The sequence below is a fragment of the Danio rerio genome, chromosome 15 (genome assembly GCF_049306965.1).
Source record: "Danio rerio strain Tuebingen ecotype United States chromosome 15, GRCz12tu, whole genome shotgun sequence".
NCBI lineage: Eukaryota > Metazoa > Chordata > Actinopteri > Cypriniformes > Danionidae > Danio > Danio rerio.
In genome coordinates, this window is record NC_133190.1 from 48,715,145 (window position 1) to 48,728,734 (window position 13,590).

The 13,590-nt window shown below is 39.8% G+C and overlaps 1 protein-coding gene across 1 annotated transcript; it reads right to left on the reverse strand.

Moving 5' to 3' along the window:
- Positions 1-229: 229 nt before the first annotated feature.
- On the reverse strand, positions 230-13,329 carry hspb12 (heat shock protein, alpha-crystallin-related, b12). The gene is made up of 4 exons (XM_003201714.6): positions 13,064-13,329; positions 5,746-5,847; positions 5,467-5,597; positions 230-2,032 (listed from the first exon to the last, which is right to left on the reverse strand). The coding sequence occupies exons 1-4, from the start codon at positions 13,287-13,289 to the stop codon at positions 1,874-1,876; spliced, it is 618 nt and encodes a 205-aa protein (XP_003201762.2). The 5' UTR covers positions 13,290-13,329; the 3' UTR covers positions 230-1,873.
- Between the last annotated feature and the right edge of the window lie 261 nt (positions 13,330-13,590).

A 13,590-nucleotide genomic window follows, 5' to 3' on the forward strand; every position in this document is an offset into this window, starting at 1 on the left:
TTCTGGAGCAGCTGAAGAGGTTTGGTGTTGAATTTTGGTGTCTAATTTATTTTCCATTAGTGTTGAAAGCTAAAAGATAAAAAAAAATTACAATGCATGACTGGTTGCCTTACATTTTACATGTCTGAATCAAATCAAGTCATTTTTACTTGAATTACATTGACCTACACTGTAAAAAATTGTTTGCTTTACTTAAAAAAGTCATATAATCAGACACTGATTGACGTAATTCAGAACATTTAAAGATTTTATTTGAAACATACGATACAAAGAAATATGGAAATATTGGAATACATTTAACCAAAACAGAGGCATGGTAAAAACAAAGCAAAAACGTCTTGAGATGTAGGATATACAGAATAATCCAACACAATCTCACGGCAATTCGTAACTTTTTCCATTTAGTGGCTAATTCGTACAAATTCGTACGATGTAATTCGTACATTTTAGTACGATTTGCGTATCCCCCATTGACGGTTGGGTTTAGGGGTGGGGTTAGGTGCCACGCCTCCTTTTTAAAATCGTACATTTTCTTACGACTGAACTCGTATGAATTCGTACGAATTAGCCACTAAACTGCCAAAACGTAAAATACTTACGTTTTCTCGTGAGATCAGGCTGGAATAATCATATTTAATTGGTACTGGAAACTGTCATTTTTTTTTTTTAAAGTACATAAAATGAACCCCTTCTACTATAAATCTAAATGTTCCTATATCAGGATGTTTACTAGAGAAGCAAAATAACTCTATATTTACTACAGTTTTCAGAAAATAAATCAAATGTCTGTCATTAGGCTCAGAAAAATCATTCGATGACTGATATTTCACACAAAAATATGTATATAATTTTGCAAAATGACCTAATTTTATTTATACTGTCTGAAATGCTGAGTTGTTGTGAGCCAACATTGGGCCAAATATGGTCAAACCCAACAAATGGGTAAAGAAATGTGATTTTAATTGAATTGAAAACAAATAATCAAGCATTGCGTTTGTCACTTTGCTTCTAAAGTAAACATATTTTCAGACGTTTGCATTAAAATCTCAACAACAATGTAAAGAAAACTATTTTGCAGACAAATACTGTACATATAAACTGACCGTATAAAACATATACCAGTAGATACACTAAAAATGCTGGGTTGTTGTAAACCAATGTTGAGTATGTACATTTTTTAACACAACAGTTGGCTTGTAGCACCATAAAAAATGCCAAAGTAATAAAGTGTATTTATTTAGGGTTCAGATAATAAGAATTTAAAGAAACAGGCATTTTTTTAATCAGTGTTGTCAGATAACAGATTAAAAAACAAATTACAAAGTAAAACTAATTACAGGGTGCCTCACATTTTACATGCCTTACACAAGAATCAAATTAAACTTATGAGTAATTTTAACTTGCATTAAACATACACCGTACAAAATTGATTATTAAATAATAATAATAATTAATAATAATTTATTTCATTTATTTATAAAAGTGAGTAAACCCATTGCCTTCAAATTAAGTGAATTATGTGCATAACTATAAAAAATAAGTCGTCAACTTCCAAGTTACAGGTTGTGGGTTTCCTCCGGGTGCTCCGGTTTCCCCTACGATCCAAACACATGCGCTATAGAGGGAATTGATGAACTAAATTGGCCGTAGTGTACGAGTGTGTATGAATGTTTTCCAGTACTGGGTTGTGGCTGGAAGAGCATCTGCTGCGTGAAACATATGCTGGAATAGTTGGAGGTTCATTCCACTGTGGTGAGCCCTGATTAATAAAAGGACTAAGCTGAAGGCTTTCATGTATCTGATCTTTCATGTATCTGATCAGAACACAAAGCAAACGTTCACACACGTCGTTCACACACAGGTTCATATATTTTCACAGGAGGTCAAAGCTCGATGTTTTTGGGATTCGTCTGATACTGACGATCAGCGTCTGGTCAGAGGTCAGTGAACTGCTCACCGACAGCGGGTCCATGTCTGCTGGAAGCACAGACTTGTGGGTAAACCTGCCGGAAACACCAACATCTGATCCGCTCTGAAACAACACACACACACACACACACACACACAAATCAGAGTTTAACCTATAGTGGAGGTCAGAATTATTAGCCTTCCTGAATTATTAGTGGTGGCGCAGTAGGTAGTGCTGTTGCCTCACAGCAAGAAGGTTGCTGATTCGAGCCTCGGCTGGGTCAGTTGGCGTTTCTGTGTGGAGTTTGCTCGTTCTCCTCGTGTATGCGTGGCTTTCATCCGGGTGCTCCGGTTTCCCCCACAGTCCAATCACATGCGCTAAAGGGAAATTGGGTAGGCTAAATTGTCCGTAGTGTATGAGTGTGTATGGATGTTTCCCAGAGATGGGTTGCGGCTGGAAGGGCTGTGTAAAACATATGCTGGTTAAGTTGGCGGTTCATTCCGCTGTGGCGACCCCGGATTAATAGAGGGACTAAGCCGGAAAATAAATTAATGAATGAATGAATTATTAGTGGTGGCTCAGTGGTTATCACTGTCAAGAAGGCCACTAGTTCGAGGACGGGCTGGGTCAGTTGGCATTTCAGCATGGAGTTTGCATGTTCTCCCTGTTTAAGCTTGGTTCACTCTGAAAATCAACTATTACTCCATAATCTCAGACACAGGTTTTCTCTGTGCTTCCTTCACATGCATGCGCATAACAATGACATCACACCAAACCACATGGTCTGTCCCATCCTCCCATCCTGCTGTCTATATACATAACATTTTGTAACACTCCCCGTGTTGGCGTGGGTTTACCCCACAGTCTAACACGTGAAGCGGCTCCTGGGTCCAAGCGCTCTATTCAACTAAGTGGGGAGACTCAAGAAATGGTAATAATAAACGTTTACGAAGCGATTTAATACTTTCAAAAATCCCGATCGCAGTATATATGTCCATGCCTAATATCCGATGGCCAGAAAGTGATTCATAGTTTTATAAATTGTTAAATTTTTGGTATTTGTTATGCAGCAAGCCCAGAGATTGTTGTGTACACTATGACTTTATCTAAAATGAACTTTAATGTGTGATAGGAATAAAACGTGATCATAACCGAATGATTTCTCCACTCAAATGAGTGGCGACTTGGACCCGGAAACAGTATACATACGTCATCACTTAACAAGCGGATAGGGGAATTGATGAGCTGACCTCGGGTACGTAAGGGACTAAGCCGAAGGAAAATGAATAATTGTAATTTCTGTTTAAGAGAGATTTTTTTTTCAACACATTTCTATAATAGTCCTGTATATTTAATATACGGTTGAAGACCTGAATTATTATTATTAGCCCCCCTGTATGTTTCGTTTAACGGAAAGATCGTTCAGCACATTTCTAAACATAATAGTTTTAGTGACTTATTTCTAATGCCTGATTTCGGTCACACTTTACAATAAGGTTCATTAGTTAATGTTGCATTTACTGACATGAACAAACAATGAACAATACATTTACTACAGTATTTGTTAATGTTAGTTAACATTAGTTAATGAAAATACAGTAGTTCATTGTTAGTTCATGATAACTCAGGGTGCATTAACTAATGTTAACAAGCACAGACTTGGATGTTAATAATGCATTAGTAAATGTTCAATTATGATTGATAACTGCTGTACATGTGTTGTTCATGATTAGTTCATGTTAGTAAATGCATTAATTAATGAACCTTATTGTAAAGTGTTACCCTGATTTCTTTTCTCTTTGTCATGATGACAGCACATAATATTTGCTTAGATATTTTTAAGACACTAGTATTCAGCTTAAAGGGGCATTTAAAGGCTCAACTAGGTTAGTTAAGGCAAGTTAGGGTAATTAAGCAAGTCATTGCAGGCCTGTAGCCAGCCTGGTGAAAGGGGTGGTTCTTTTTCTCTCATAAAGTGGACCTTTTGCAGTTATTTGCATCATTGTGAGGTTTAAATATTGCATTTTTATGACATTTTGAGCACTTTTTTGTTTAAATAGCTTGTCGGATGGTCATCAGAACCAAACGTTTTGATGTACCAAACATTTCCTTTAAGATTTTGAAAAAACAAACTTTAAAATAATGGGAGGTGGGTTTTTAAATAGTCTTCTGCTACTTTCAGCTTGGCGCAAGGGTCATTTTGAGGCGTTGCGCTACGCTGTTTAAATAGCAAATGCATTTGCACTCAAATGTGCGCCTATAGGCGTTCTGGTCTAAAAAAGCAGGCGTGTTTTGGCGCGTTGCTATTTTGAGAAACTGTAAATAGTCTGATCTATCTAGAAAGTCGGTCTATTGTCTGGCGCAAAGTGCGCCTGGCTTACACACTACACACAAGATGCAGAGCAATACGCAAATACCTTTAAATATGAAAAATATATAATATATTAAGGATATATATAAGATATAATATAAATGATTAAAATATTACAAAACATATTATTTTCTAGCCTACATGAATTTAAAAACCACTGCCGTCATACTTTCTTCTTTATCTCAGGAGGCTTTTTCAGTTCATTCATAACAATTTGCTTTTGTATAATGTTATTATTATTAGTAGTATTATTTATTATATCCATATTTATATTTGTTTTATTAAAAACATCTGTCAGGTTTTAGACCGTATGGGGCATGGCAGGTGTATTTGGAAATAACTCAGTATTTTGACCACACTTTGTTATTATTGTTCATTTATTCGTTTGCTGGAAATTAGAACTGAATTTAGAAATAGTTTTGAAACAAATCTTTGCGCTTAACAAACTAAATTAATTATTTATAGGCTAATTGATGTCTGTGCGGGAAGGTTTCCTTATACACGAGAGCGAAAGCGAAAGTGAACTTACTTTACGTCATGTTATTAGCAATGCACTTATGGCGTGACGCAGCTGGCTCTTTAAGGGAATGGGAGATGAGACTCTGATTGGTTTATTCTCAAAACACACCTATAACTCATTAAGTAAATGAACTCAACCCTTTTAGATCATGCGCCACGGCGCAAAGCGGATTTTCCCGTCCTTAAATTAGAAAAAATGCGTTCTGACACGCCCTGAAAGCGTTTGCGCCCGGCGTTTTGCACTCTGCGCATGGACTGTCAAAACAGAGCCCTTAGTGCTTAAGAGGGCTAATAATATTGACCTTAAAATGGCTTTAAAACAATTAAGAACTGCTTTTATTCTAGCCGAAATAAAACAAGTAAGACTTTCTCCAGAAGAAAAAATATTATAGGAAATACTGTGAAAAATTCCATGTAAATTATGTAGTATTCCAGTCAAACTAAAATAAATAAGTCTTCCTCCCGAAGAAAAATATAATATAAAATACTGTTCAGTAAAACATCACTCAGGAAATATTAGTAAAATAATAAAAATGTGACAGGAGAACTGGAAGAACTGCGCATTCAGTAAATTATTCATGTAATATACTGTACACTGAACATACTGCGTCCCAAAAATAGCCCTTAAATGCTGCTCTGCATGAATATCCCATGAGCTCATACACACCTTCTCTGCGTGAATAACCACACACTGATTATACGCCAGCACGACCACTTCATGAGGCTCGAATCCGCTGACGTCTGCCGACAGGAAGTAGTTTTCCCCCACTGCTCTCACCACGCCCACTTCGGAGCCAGCTGGAGCACAGAAAATAATGCAGATCAGAAGTTAATTAATGTTAAATACCTTTCCTCCATTGCAAAACATGTGACTGATGAAGCGTGCATCAATAAATAATGTTCATTGTTTATTCATCACATTAAATAAATAGCGCTCCTCGCTTACTCTTCATGTGGTCTCCGAGGCTCCAGTCTACCTGGTTTCTTCCGGGGATGTACTTCTGGTCTTCATCATAACCTCCAAAAGACTCTCGATCTCCCTGGTAAACTAGTAAAAGATTCACGATCAAAATGACACACCGAGGTCATCAAAGCGGGTCAGCGTCTGCTCAGAATTCAGTGTGAAGATGCCATGCCCTATTAAATGAGAGAGGTCTGGCTGCAGACTCGGTGCAGATGCAATCTGAGCTGCATGCTGTGCTTTTTAATGGGCTCACCTAACCCCACCCCTCACAGTGACGTCACTAGCTCCATTGTGTATGACATTGCATATCTTACAGATGCAGTCTCAGCTTGCATCATAAAGGCTGCATCCAGATAATATTGCATTAAAGGGTCACGAAACACCAAAACACATGTGTTTGAGCTGTTGACAGTCGTATATGTGTCCCACACTGCTAAAAACACTATTAGGACACCTATATTTCACTAAAAAGTGTAAATTGGTTGTTTTTGCGTTATTTCAAGCAAATTCGTACTTCCGGTTTGAAACAAATTCTTGAAGCTGCGTCACGGTCATGACATAATAGTGTGTATTCCAGCGTGCAGACTGGACGTCTGTGCCAGAGTGAGTCTTATTACGTCTTACAGTGTGATGCATTAATGCATGAGTAAGGCTTGGTTCAAACCAATCAGCGTGCTCTATTGTGCAGCTTCATTAATATTCATTACTGTCACAGTGTTTTCACGACAGAGACGCCACGTTGTGTTGGCAAAACAAGCGTGAAGTGTTGCTTTTATAGTTTGCTGCAGTGAAGTTTTTTTTTCATTTTCTCTCTGTGAGAGCTCAGCTGGAGTCACGTGTGGATTAACAGTGTACGCGACGCGCGACAACAATAACTTACGTGTCTAAGGAGGATTATTGTTTACCTGAGAGCTGTTCTCATCTGCAAACGCTGAGATCCGGATTCGCTTGTAGTCTCCTCTTAATAAAGACGCGGCTCTAGCTGCTGGTGATTGTCCTGTCTCTACAGATTTGGTAAGTGAGCGACCAGTGCTCTTTGTTTATTCAGTTTGTTCGTATCGAACTAAGTTAACTATTGCACTGAGTGTAAACATGTTAGCACCACAGCCAAACTTTAACCTTGTGTAGGATTTTCACCGCATTTAGTGACCGGAATAACACACGCGGCTTTCTGACGCTACCTGCCGTGTGCATCTAAGTTTCCGGGAAATGCGAAGGTTTTTTTTCTCTCTTTCGCCGTGCGGTATTAAACATTGCATGAAAAATACACGCTTAGAGCAGATCCTCGAATCAAATATCTCGTTTGTCGCGAGGGGCATGAATGAATTCCCTGAATGAAAGAGCCAAACTGCAGTTAAAGTCCACCATTTAATAACTTGGCAAATAATTCGACTACAGATGTCCATGTAAACACAGTCAGTTTCTCCCCTGTGTGTGTGTGTGTGTGTGTGTGTGTGTGTTTTGACTCTGAAACTCAGCGCGCCCAAATAGACACTCCCACACCATGCCTCTTTAGTTCCTCCGACACTCCCCCCTTAACAGAGCTGGACACGCCCACTTTTCTGACATTTTCCAAAGTAGAGGTGTGAAAACACCCTGCTGAAATGAGGGGGTTTCATGGCCCATTAAATGGTTAGTGTAAATACAAGATGTGTGTGAAGTTTCAGCTGAAAATAGCACACGAATAATGTTTTCTAACTCTCTGAAACGGACCTTTTTAGGCGTTGATCTTAATTGTGGTGTTTTGGTGACTGTCGCTTTAAATTCAAATGAGTGCTCTTTTCAAAAGAGGGCGGAGCTACAAATGCCTGTGTGTCAACATAGTGACATATTCATAACAGGACTAACATCCTATGCTGATGAGGAAGAGATGGGCAACTGTGAGTGGGGCTATCCCAATCTGCTGACACGTACAAAGGGAGAATCAAAGCACTCCCCCCACTCACCATCACGAGAGTCATTCAGGTTACTGGGCACCACCATCTCTCAGGATCTGAAGTGGGACATTCACATAGACTCTATTGTGAAGAAAGCCCAGCAGAGACTGTACTTCCTTCGTCAGCTGAGGAAGTTTAACCTGCCACAGGAGCTGCTCGTGCAGATCTACTCAGCTGTCATCCAATCCAACCTCTGCACTTCAATCACCGACTGGTTCTGCTCGGCTGCCAAAACCGACCTGCGTAGGCTACAGTGATTAGTCCAGACTGCTGAACGCATCACTGGCACTACCCTTCAAGAACTGTACTCTTCCAGAGTGAGTAAAAGGGCTCGCAAAAACACTCTGGACGCCTCGCACCCAGCACACTACCTGTTCCAACTGTTACCGTCTGGTCGGCGCTTCAGAGCACCAAGCACAACAGCCAGACACAGGAAAAGTTTCTTTCCTCAGGCTATCTGCCTCATGAACAGTTAAATATCCTCCAACTTTGCAATAAATATCTGCAATACATCTCATACGCACTTGTACACAGCACCTTAAATCAATATACAATGCAATACTTTCTACATTCGCATTTGTACACAGAGATGCTGGACTAACTGCATCTCTGTTTACAGTTTTTCTCAGTGGCTTTGGTGCATTTCTCACAACACCAGTGCATTTCTGCACAACAGTTAATACATTTCACAAAACAATTAGTACAAACTGCAAAACCTAGATGATAACCTGCAAAAGCACATCACATGCTCAAAATGGAGAGTTCAATCCTCAAAAGCAAATAATCATGTCAATCAAACTGTCAGTATCGTCAAAATGAAAAGTCCTGACACCATTGTTTATGAACACGATAGTCAAATGGCTTAGTCATGTCTTCATTATTAGTTTACTCTGGATATTTTTTCAATGGAAAAAAGTCAGATTTTGGTGACACGTCCTGAAAATGCTCAAGACAGCACTGTATACTGTTAGCACAGCCATTTGAAAACTACAGTAAAGTGAGACATCACTGCATTGAGTGAGTTATCTGAGTACAAGACACTGAATATGTATGTTTCACATTTTTACTGCATTTGCTCCTTACAATCCTAATTTACTCTCAGCATTGTGCAAAAGAATAAACACACCCTTATTTACAACAAACATACACTCCTTTAGGTAGAGCAGCGCACAACTGTACACAATATTGCAGAACATATTGGAACTGAGCCTACAACACACACAGGTCTGCAAATCATCAAATTGTTCAATTTTAAAGACATTTTCAGGAAAATAAAGATTTACATTTGTTTTATAAAATTAGTTTGACAGATTTTGACAACAAGTTCAACATTTTTGTATGTAATGACTGAAGTAATGAAATAAGGACTGTTAGTTTTATATAAAATGACTATTCAGCATTTACAAGTTTAGTTCATTTTGACTGACATGACATAAGCAAATGATAATGTTATAAACAGCAGAGAGTTGTATTAAAGCAATTGATGCATGTCCGAAAGCATTCACAATTTGTTGAAAGGAATGAGAAACTGCTACTAGGATGTGCACAAATGACTAACTGTTTTGAGAAATGCATGACCTGTTGTGCAAATGTAAATAGTGTAGTGAGAAATGCACCAAAGCCACTGAGAAAAACTGTAATGTTTATCATCTTTTTTTTCTCATTTTTATTTTGTGTTGTCACTCGTCACTTTATGTACACTGGAAGCTTCTGCAGCCACAATTCCTTGTGTGTGTGAAGCACACTTGGCAATAAAACTGAATCTGATTCTGAAAGTGTTTCTGCAGACTGCTTTGATCAAGTCTGATTATAAAAAATGCAATCAATAGATTTTGACTATTAAAGGCTGGATATTCACCTTATTCTCCGCAGACGAGCGGGCGCCGCCATTTGAATCTTTTTGGCTCGAGACTTCCGGTCTCATTCATTTCCATTCATTTTTATACAATAAAAACTGCTCATTACGCTGCTTGATGTTGCAATTTGATATTTCCTTATTATATTATTTTACTTGGTCTGTATAGTCATGCAAACATTTGTTTGTAGAGCGAGTAGTTTGACCGTTTTCTGCCGTTTATCATTCCTAGTCATTTCTCCCACAGGCGACTGAATCAGAAGTTCTAAGACAATCGCGAAAACAGGCGCACTTCCGCATTTTAGAATAAGGTCAATAGTCCCACACTGTGATTTTTGCATAATTGGAGCCATTTTAAAAGCATTTGATTACTTGGGTAAGCCATTAGTAATGGGTCGTTCATGAACGATTCGTTCATTTTGAACGAATCTTCAATGTGATTCGGGAACTACGAGTCCTCTCAGGGAGTGACTCGTTCATCCAGGCATGCGCACATTTGTGCAGGTGGCATCGTTCATTTCAAGTCTTTTGAGTCGTTCATCACGGAAAGGCAGAAGCCAATCATATGCGTTTAGAGCCGGATAAAGAATTGATCCGTTCATCTCTCGAATCCTCTATCGGGTCTGAGTCAAGCTGCAGTCACATTAGAGTTTGAGCATGCGACTTTTCTGTCGTGCAGCGCTGTGAAAAGGGGCGGGAATAAACAAGATTATTAGGCATTAAAAATGCGAGCGATCGCTCCATGTTTTAAATTTCTGTCCAGACAGGTCATGTTTTGATCCTCGATTGGTCTCACACAGTCAAGTGATGCGATTTCGCAGGTCAGAGTTCACCAAGCTTGAACTTTGCATCGCAGCAACCTTGACGCATGACCCTGCGTTTCGGGTCTGACGCATTTGTGTGCGTATGAAGGGAAGTCTATGGGAGGAAAAGCCCAGTGTGACCGCAGTTTCATTCGTTCCTCACGGGCCAATCATATGTATTAAGAGCCGGAAAAAAGAATGAATACGTTCATCTCTCGAGTCCTCTATCAGGTCTGAGTCAAGCTGTGGTCACACTAGAGTTTGAGCATGCGATATTCTGTCGTGCGGCGCTGTGAAAAGGGGCGGGAATAAACAAGATTGTTAGGCATTAATAATGCGAGCGATCGCTCCATGTTTTAAATTTCTGTCCAGACAGGTCATGTTTTGATCCTCAATTGGTCTCACGTAGTCAACTGATGCGATTTCGCAGGTCAGAGTTCACCAAGCTTGAACTTTCCATCGCAGCACCCTGCGAAACTTGACGCATTCGCGTGCGTATGAATGGAAGTCTATGGGAGGAAAAGCCCAGTGGGATCGCAGCTTCATTCGTTCCTCACGGGCCAATCATATGCGTTTAGAGCCGGAAAAAGAATGAATCCGTTCATCTCTCGAGTCCTCTATCGCAATGGTTCTCAAAGTGGGGGTCGGGACCCCCCCGAGGGGTCGCGGGACAATGAAGGGGGGGTCGCCTGGTGGTTTCCAAAAATCTATTTATTTTTATTAAACCATAAGAATTACCATATTTTATCCATAACCTACTGAAGAGAAGAAAAAAAGCCGTTTATGCCGTATATAGTTACTGTAGTAGCTTATAGTTACTACTTCTATTGGATTGCAACTCCTGGGGTAATTACATTGTATTAAAGACACAGCAATAGCGTCAGATGCAGCAGATTTCATAACACCCGGTTAATTTTTGTTGCCCATTTACAGCTCTCATACATTAAAAAAATTAAAAGAAGACTGAATGGACTTGGGTCCATTGGTGTGTGTGCACCATTGCATGCAAGGTTTCTGTATTTATAACCACCTCAGAGTATATTGGGGGTCGTGAGTCACTGGCATTGTCATTTTGGGGGTCGCGGCCTGAAAAGTTTGGGAACCCCTGCTCTATCGGGTCTGAGTCATTTGTTCCTCACGAGCCAATCATATAGTTTAGAGCCGGACTAATGGTTCCTATCGACTCAGACTGTGTATTGGTTAAGATTATATGTGACTGTCAGTGTAACGTGAACGAACTACTGACATTTGAAGACATGAAGAGCTGAGCTGAGCAAAGAGACAGCAATACCTTCATAGCCAAAAGAGCAGGTCAACATTGAATGATTATTTTCTCCTTCTTATATTCTACTTATGACTTATTTGTCGTGTGATCAACCTTTTGGGCCGGTTGTAGATGTGTTTGGAAGCAATTCGTAACATTTTAATAATATTTTGGCTAATTGAACCAAATGAATGAAATGACTCGAACAAAGATTTGTTCATCTTGATGAAAGAGACTCCAAGATCCGAGTTAGTAAAATGATCCGAACTTCCCATCACTTTAAGCCATAAAAGACTCTAAATCAAGATGTTTACCGATAAAACAAAGAAAAGATGAATTGTTCCAACCCATATTTTGCTTACTTTGTCAATATTTTATCCAAATTTGGCTCCAAACAACCCAGGATTTTTAAAGTGTAATACACTTGATTACCCTGATAACTTTCCGGTTTTAAATCAACGTTAACCCATAAAAGACACATCGATACCATCACTGGCATCAGTGTATCAGATTGATACTAGCTTAATAAGGTCATTATTGTAGTGTCAAATTAAACATGAATAATTCTGATCAACAATAATAATGACAAACAGTCCCTCTTCCCAACAGGGGAAACCAGCAGCAATGGAGAATGCATGATTATATGCTGTCATGGCTTTGCATTCAATAAATGTCCTTACAATGGAAGTCAATGAAGCAAAAACAGCCCCAAACATAACGAAAGGGGAGTCAGTCTGCCCAGTGTACTGTTGAATTTTCAAAGCATTTCCCCAAAATATGAGTCAAAATAAGATTTGTCACGTAAAATAATTCCAACAGTGAAAGTTGTGGCCGAATTAAGACTTAAAATCAGCCCAGAGTGGATGAAAATGCAATAGTATCTGGATGCAGCCTTTATGATGCAAGCTGAGGCTGCATCACCCAGCGATGCAATGTCAGACTCAATGCACTCAATGGAGTGACGTCACTGTGTTAGGGGTGGGGTTAGGTGAGCGCATTAAAAAGCATTGGATGCAGCTCAGATTGCACTTCACCAAGTCTGCAGCCAGACCCCTCTCTGAAAATGACCCAACAGCACACAAAGGTTATTCATTCATTCATTATTGTTCGTTCGGCTTAGTCCCATAATTACCAGAGGTCGCCACTGTGGAATGAACCGCCAACTATTCCAGCATATGTTTTACACAGCTGATGCCCTTCCAGCTGCAACCCAGTACTGGGAAACACCTATACACTCATTCACTATGACCTATTTAGTTTACCCAATTCCCCTATAGCGCATGTGTTTGGACTGTGGGGGAAACCGGAGCACCCTGAGGAAACCCACACTAACTAGGGGAGAACATGCAAACTCCACATAGAAATGCCAACTGCCCAGTCGGGACTCAATCCAGCAACCTTCTTGCTGTGAGGTGACAGTGCTAGCCACATAAAATCTGACCTTGGTAATCAGTGAATGAGTCCGCCCAGGTCTGGTCCTGTCCGCTGCTGCTGATGGCGCTGATGTCCGTCTCCAGGTTATGTATTCTGGGACGTTCGGCTCCACTGAAGGACCTAACGGTGCTGGTGCTGACGCGGGACGACGAGTGCTGGAACGACGCCATGGAAATGCTGACTGACCGCTCGCCACTGGAGCATCCCTCATATAGAGAGCCGCAGCAGTGCATTGTGGGACAGCTGGACTCTCAGAGCGCTCCATACAAGGCCTTGCTCTGGGAGTAACGGTCAGAAAGATAAGACTCGGAAAACTGCTCCGGAAAGTTATCAGAAGGAGCACGCTGAGATAAAAATAAATCAGTCAAACAATCAGTAACGTCAGAACAGTGAGAGAAGCGTCTGTTTACTAGTTATACCCAGAGCAAACACAGCTGAAGATCAAATTATTCAACTATTTACAGCTCTTTAGTCAATTATTTAAATATCTGCCAAATGATGTTTAACAGAGCACTGAACATTTTTCACAGTATT

Excerpts from the sequence above, each read along its gene's own strand:
- hspb12 (XM_003201714.6), bottom strand. The coding sequence starts at position 13,289 with ATGCACTGCTGCGGCTCTCTATATGAGGGATGCTCCAGTGGCGAGCGG. Across the intron at positions 5,848-13,063 it reads CTCATTCACTGATTACCAAG|TTTACCAGGGAGATCGAGAG; the intron begins GTCAGATTTTAT and ends ATCTTTTACTAG. Across the intron at positions 5,598-5,745 it reads CCTCGGAGACCACATGAAGA|CTGGCTCCGAAGTGGGCGTG; the intron begins GTAAGCGAGGAG and ends TCTGTGCTCCAG.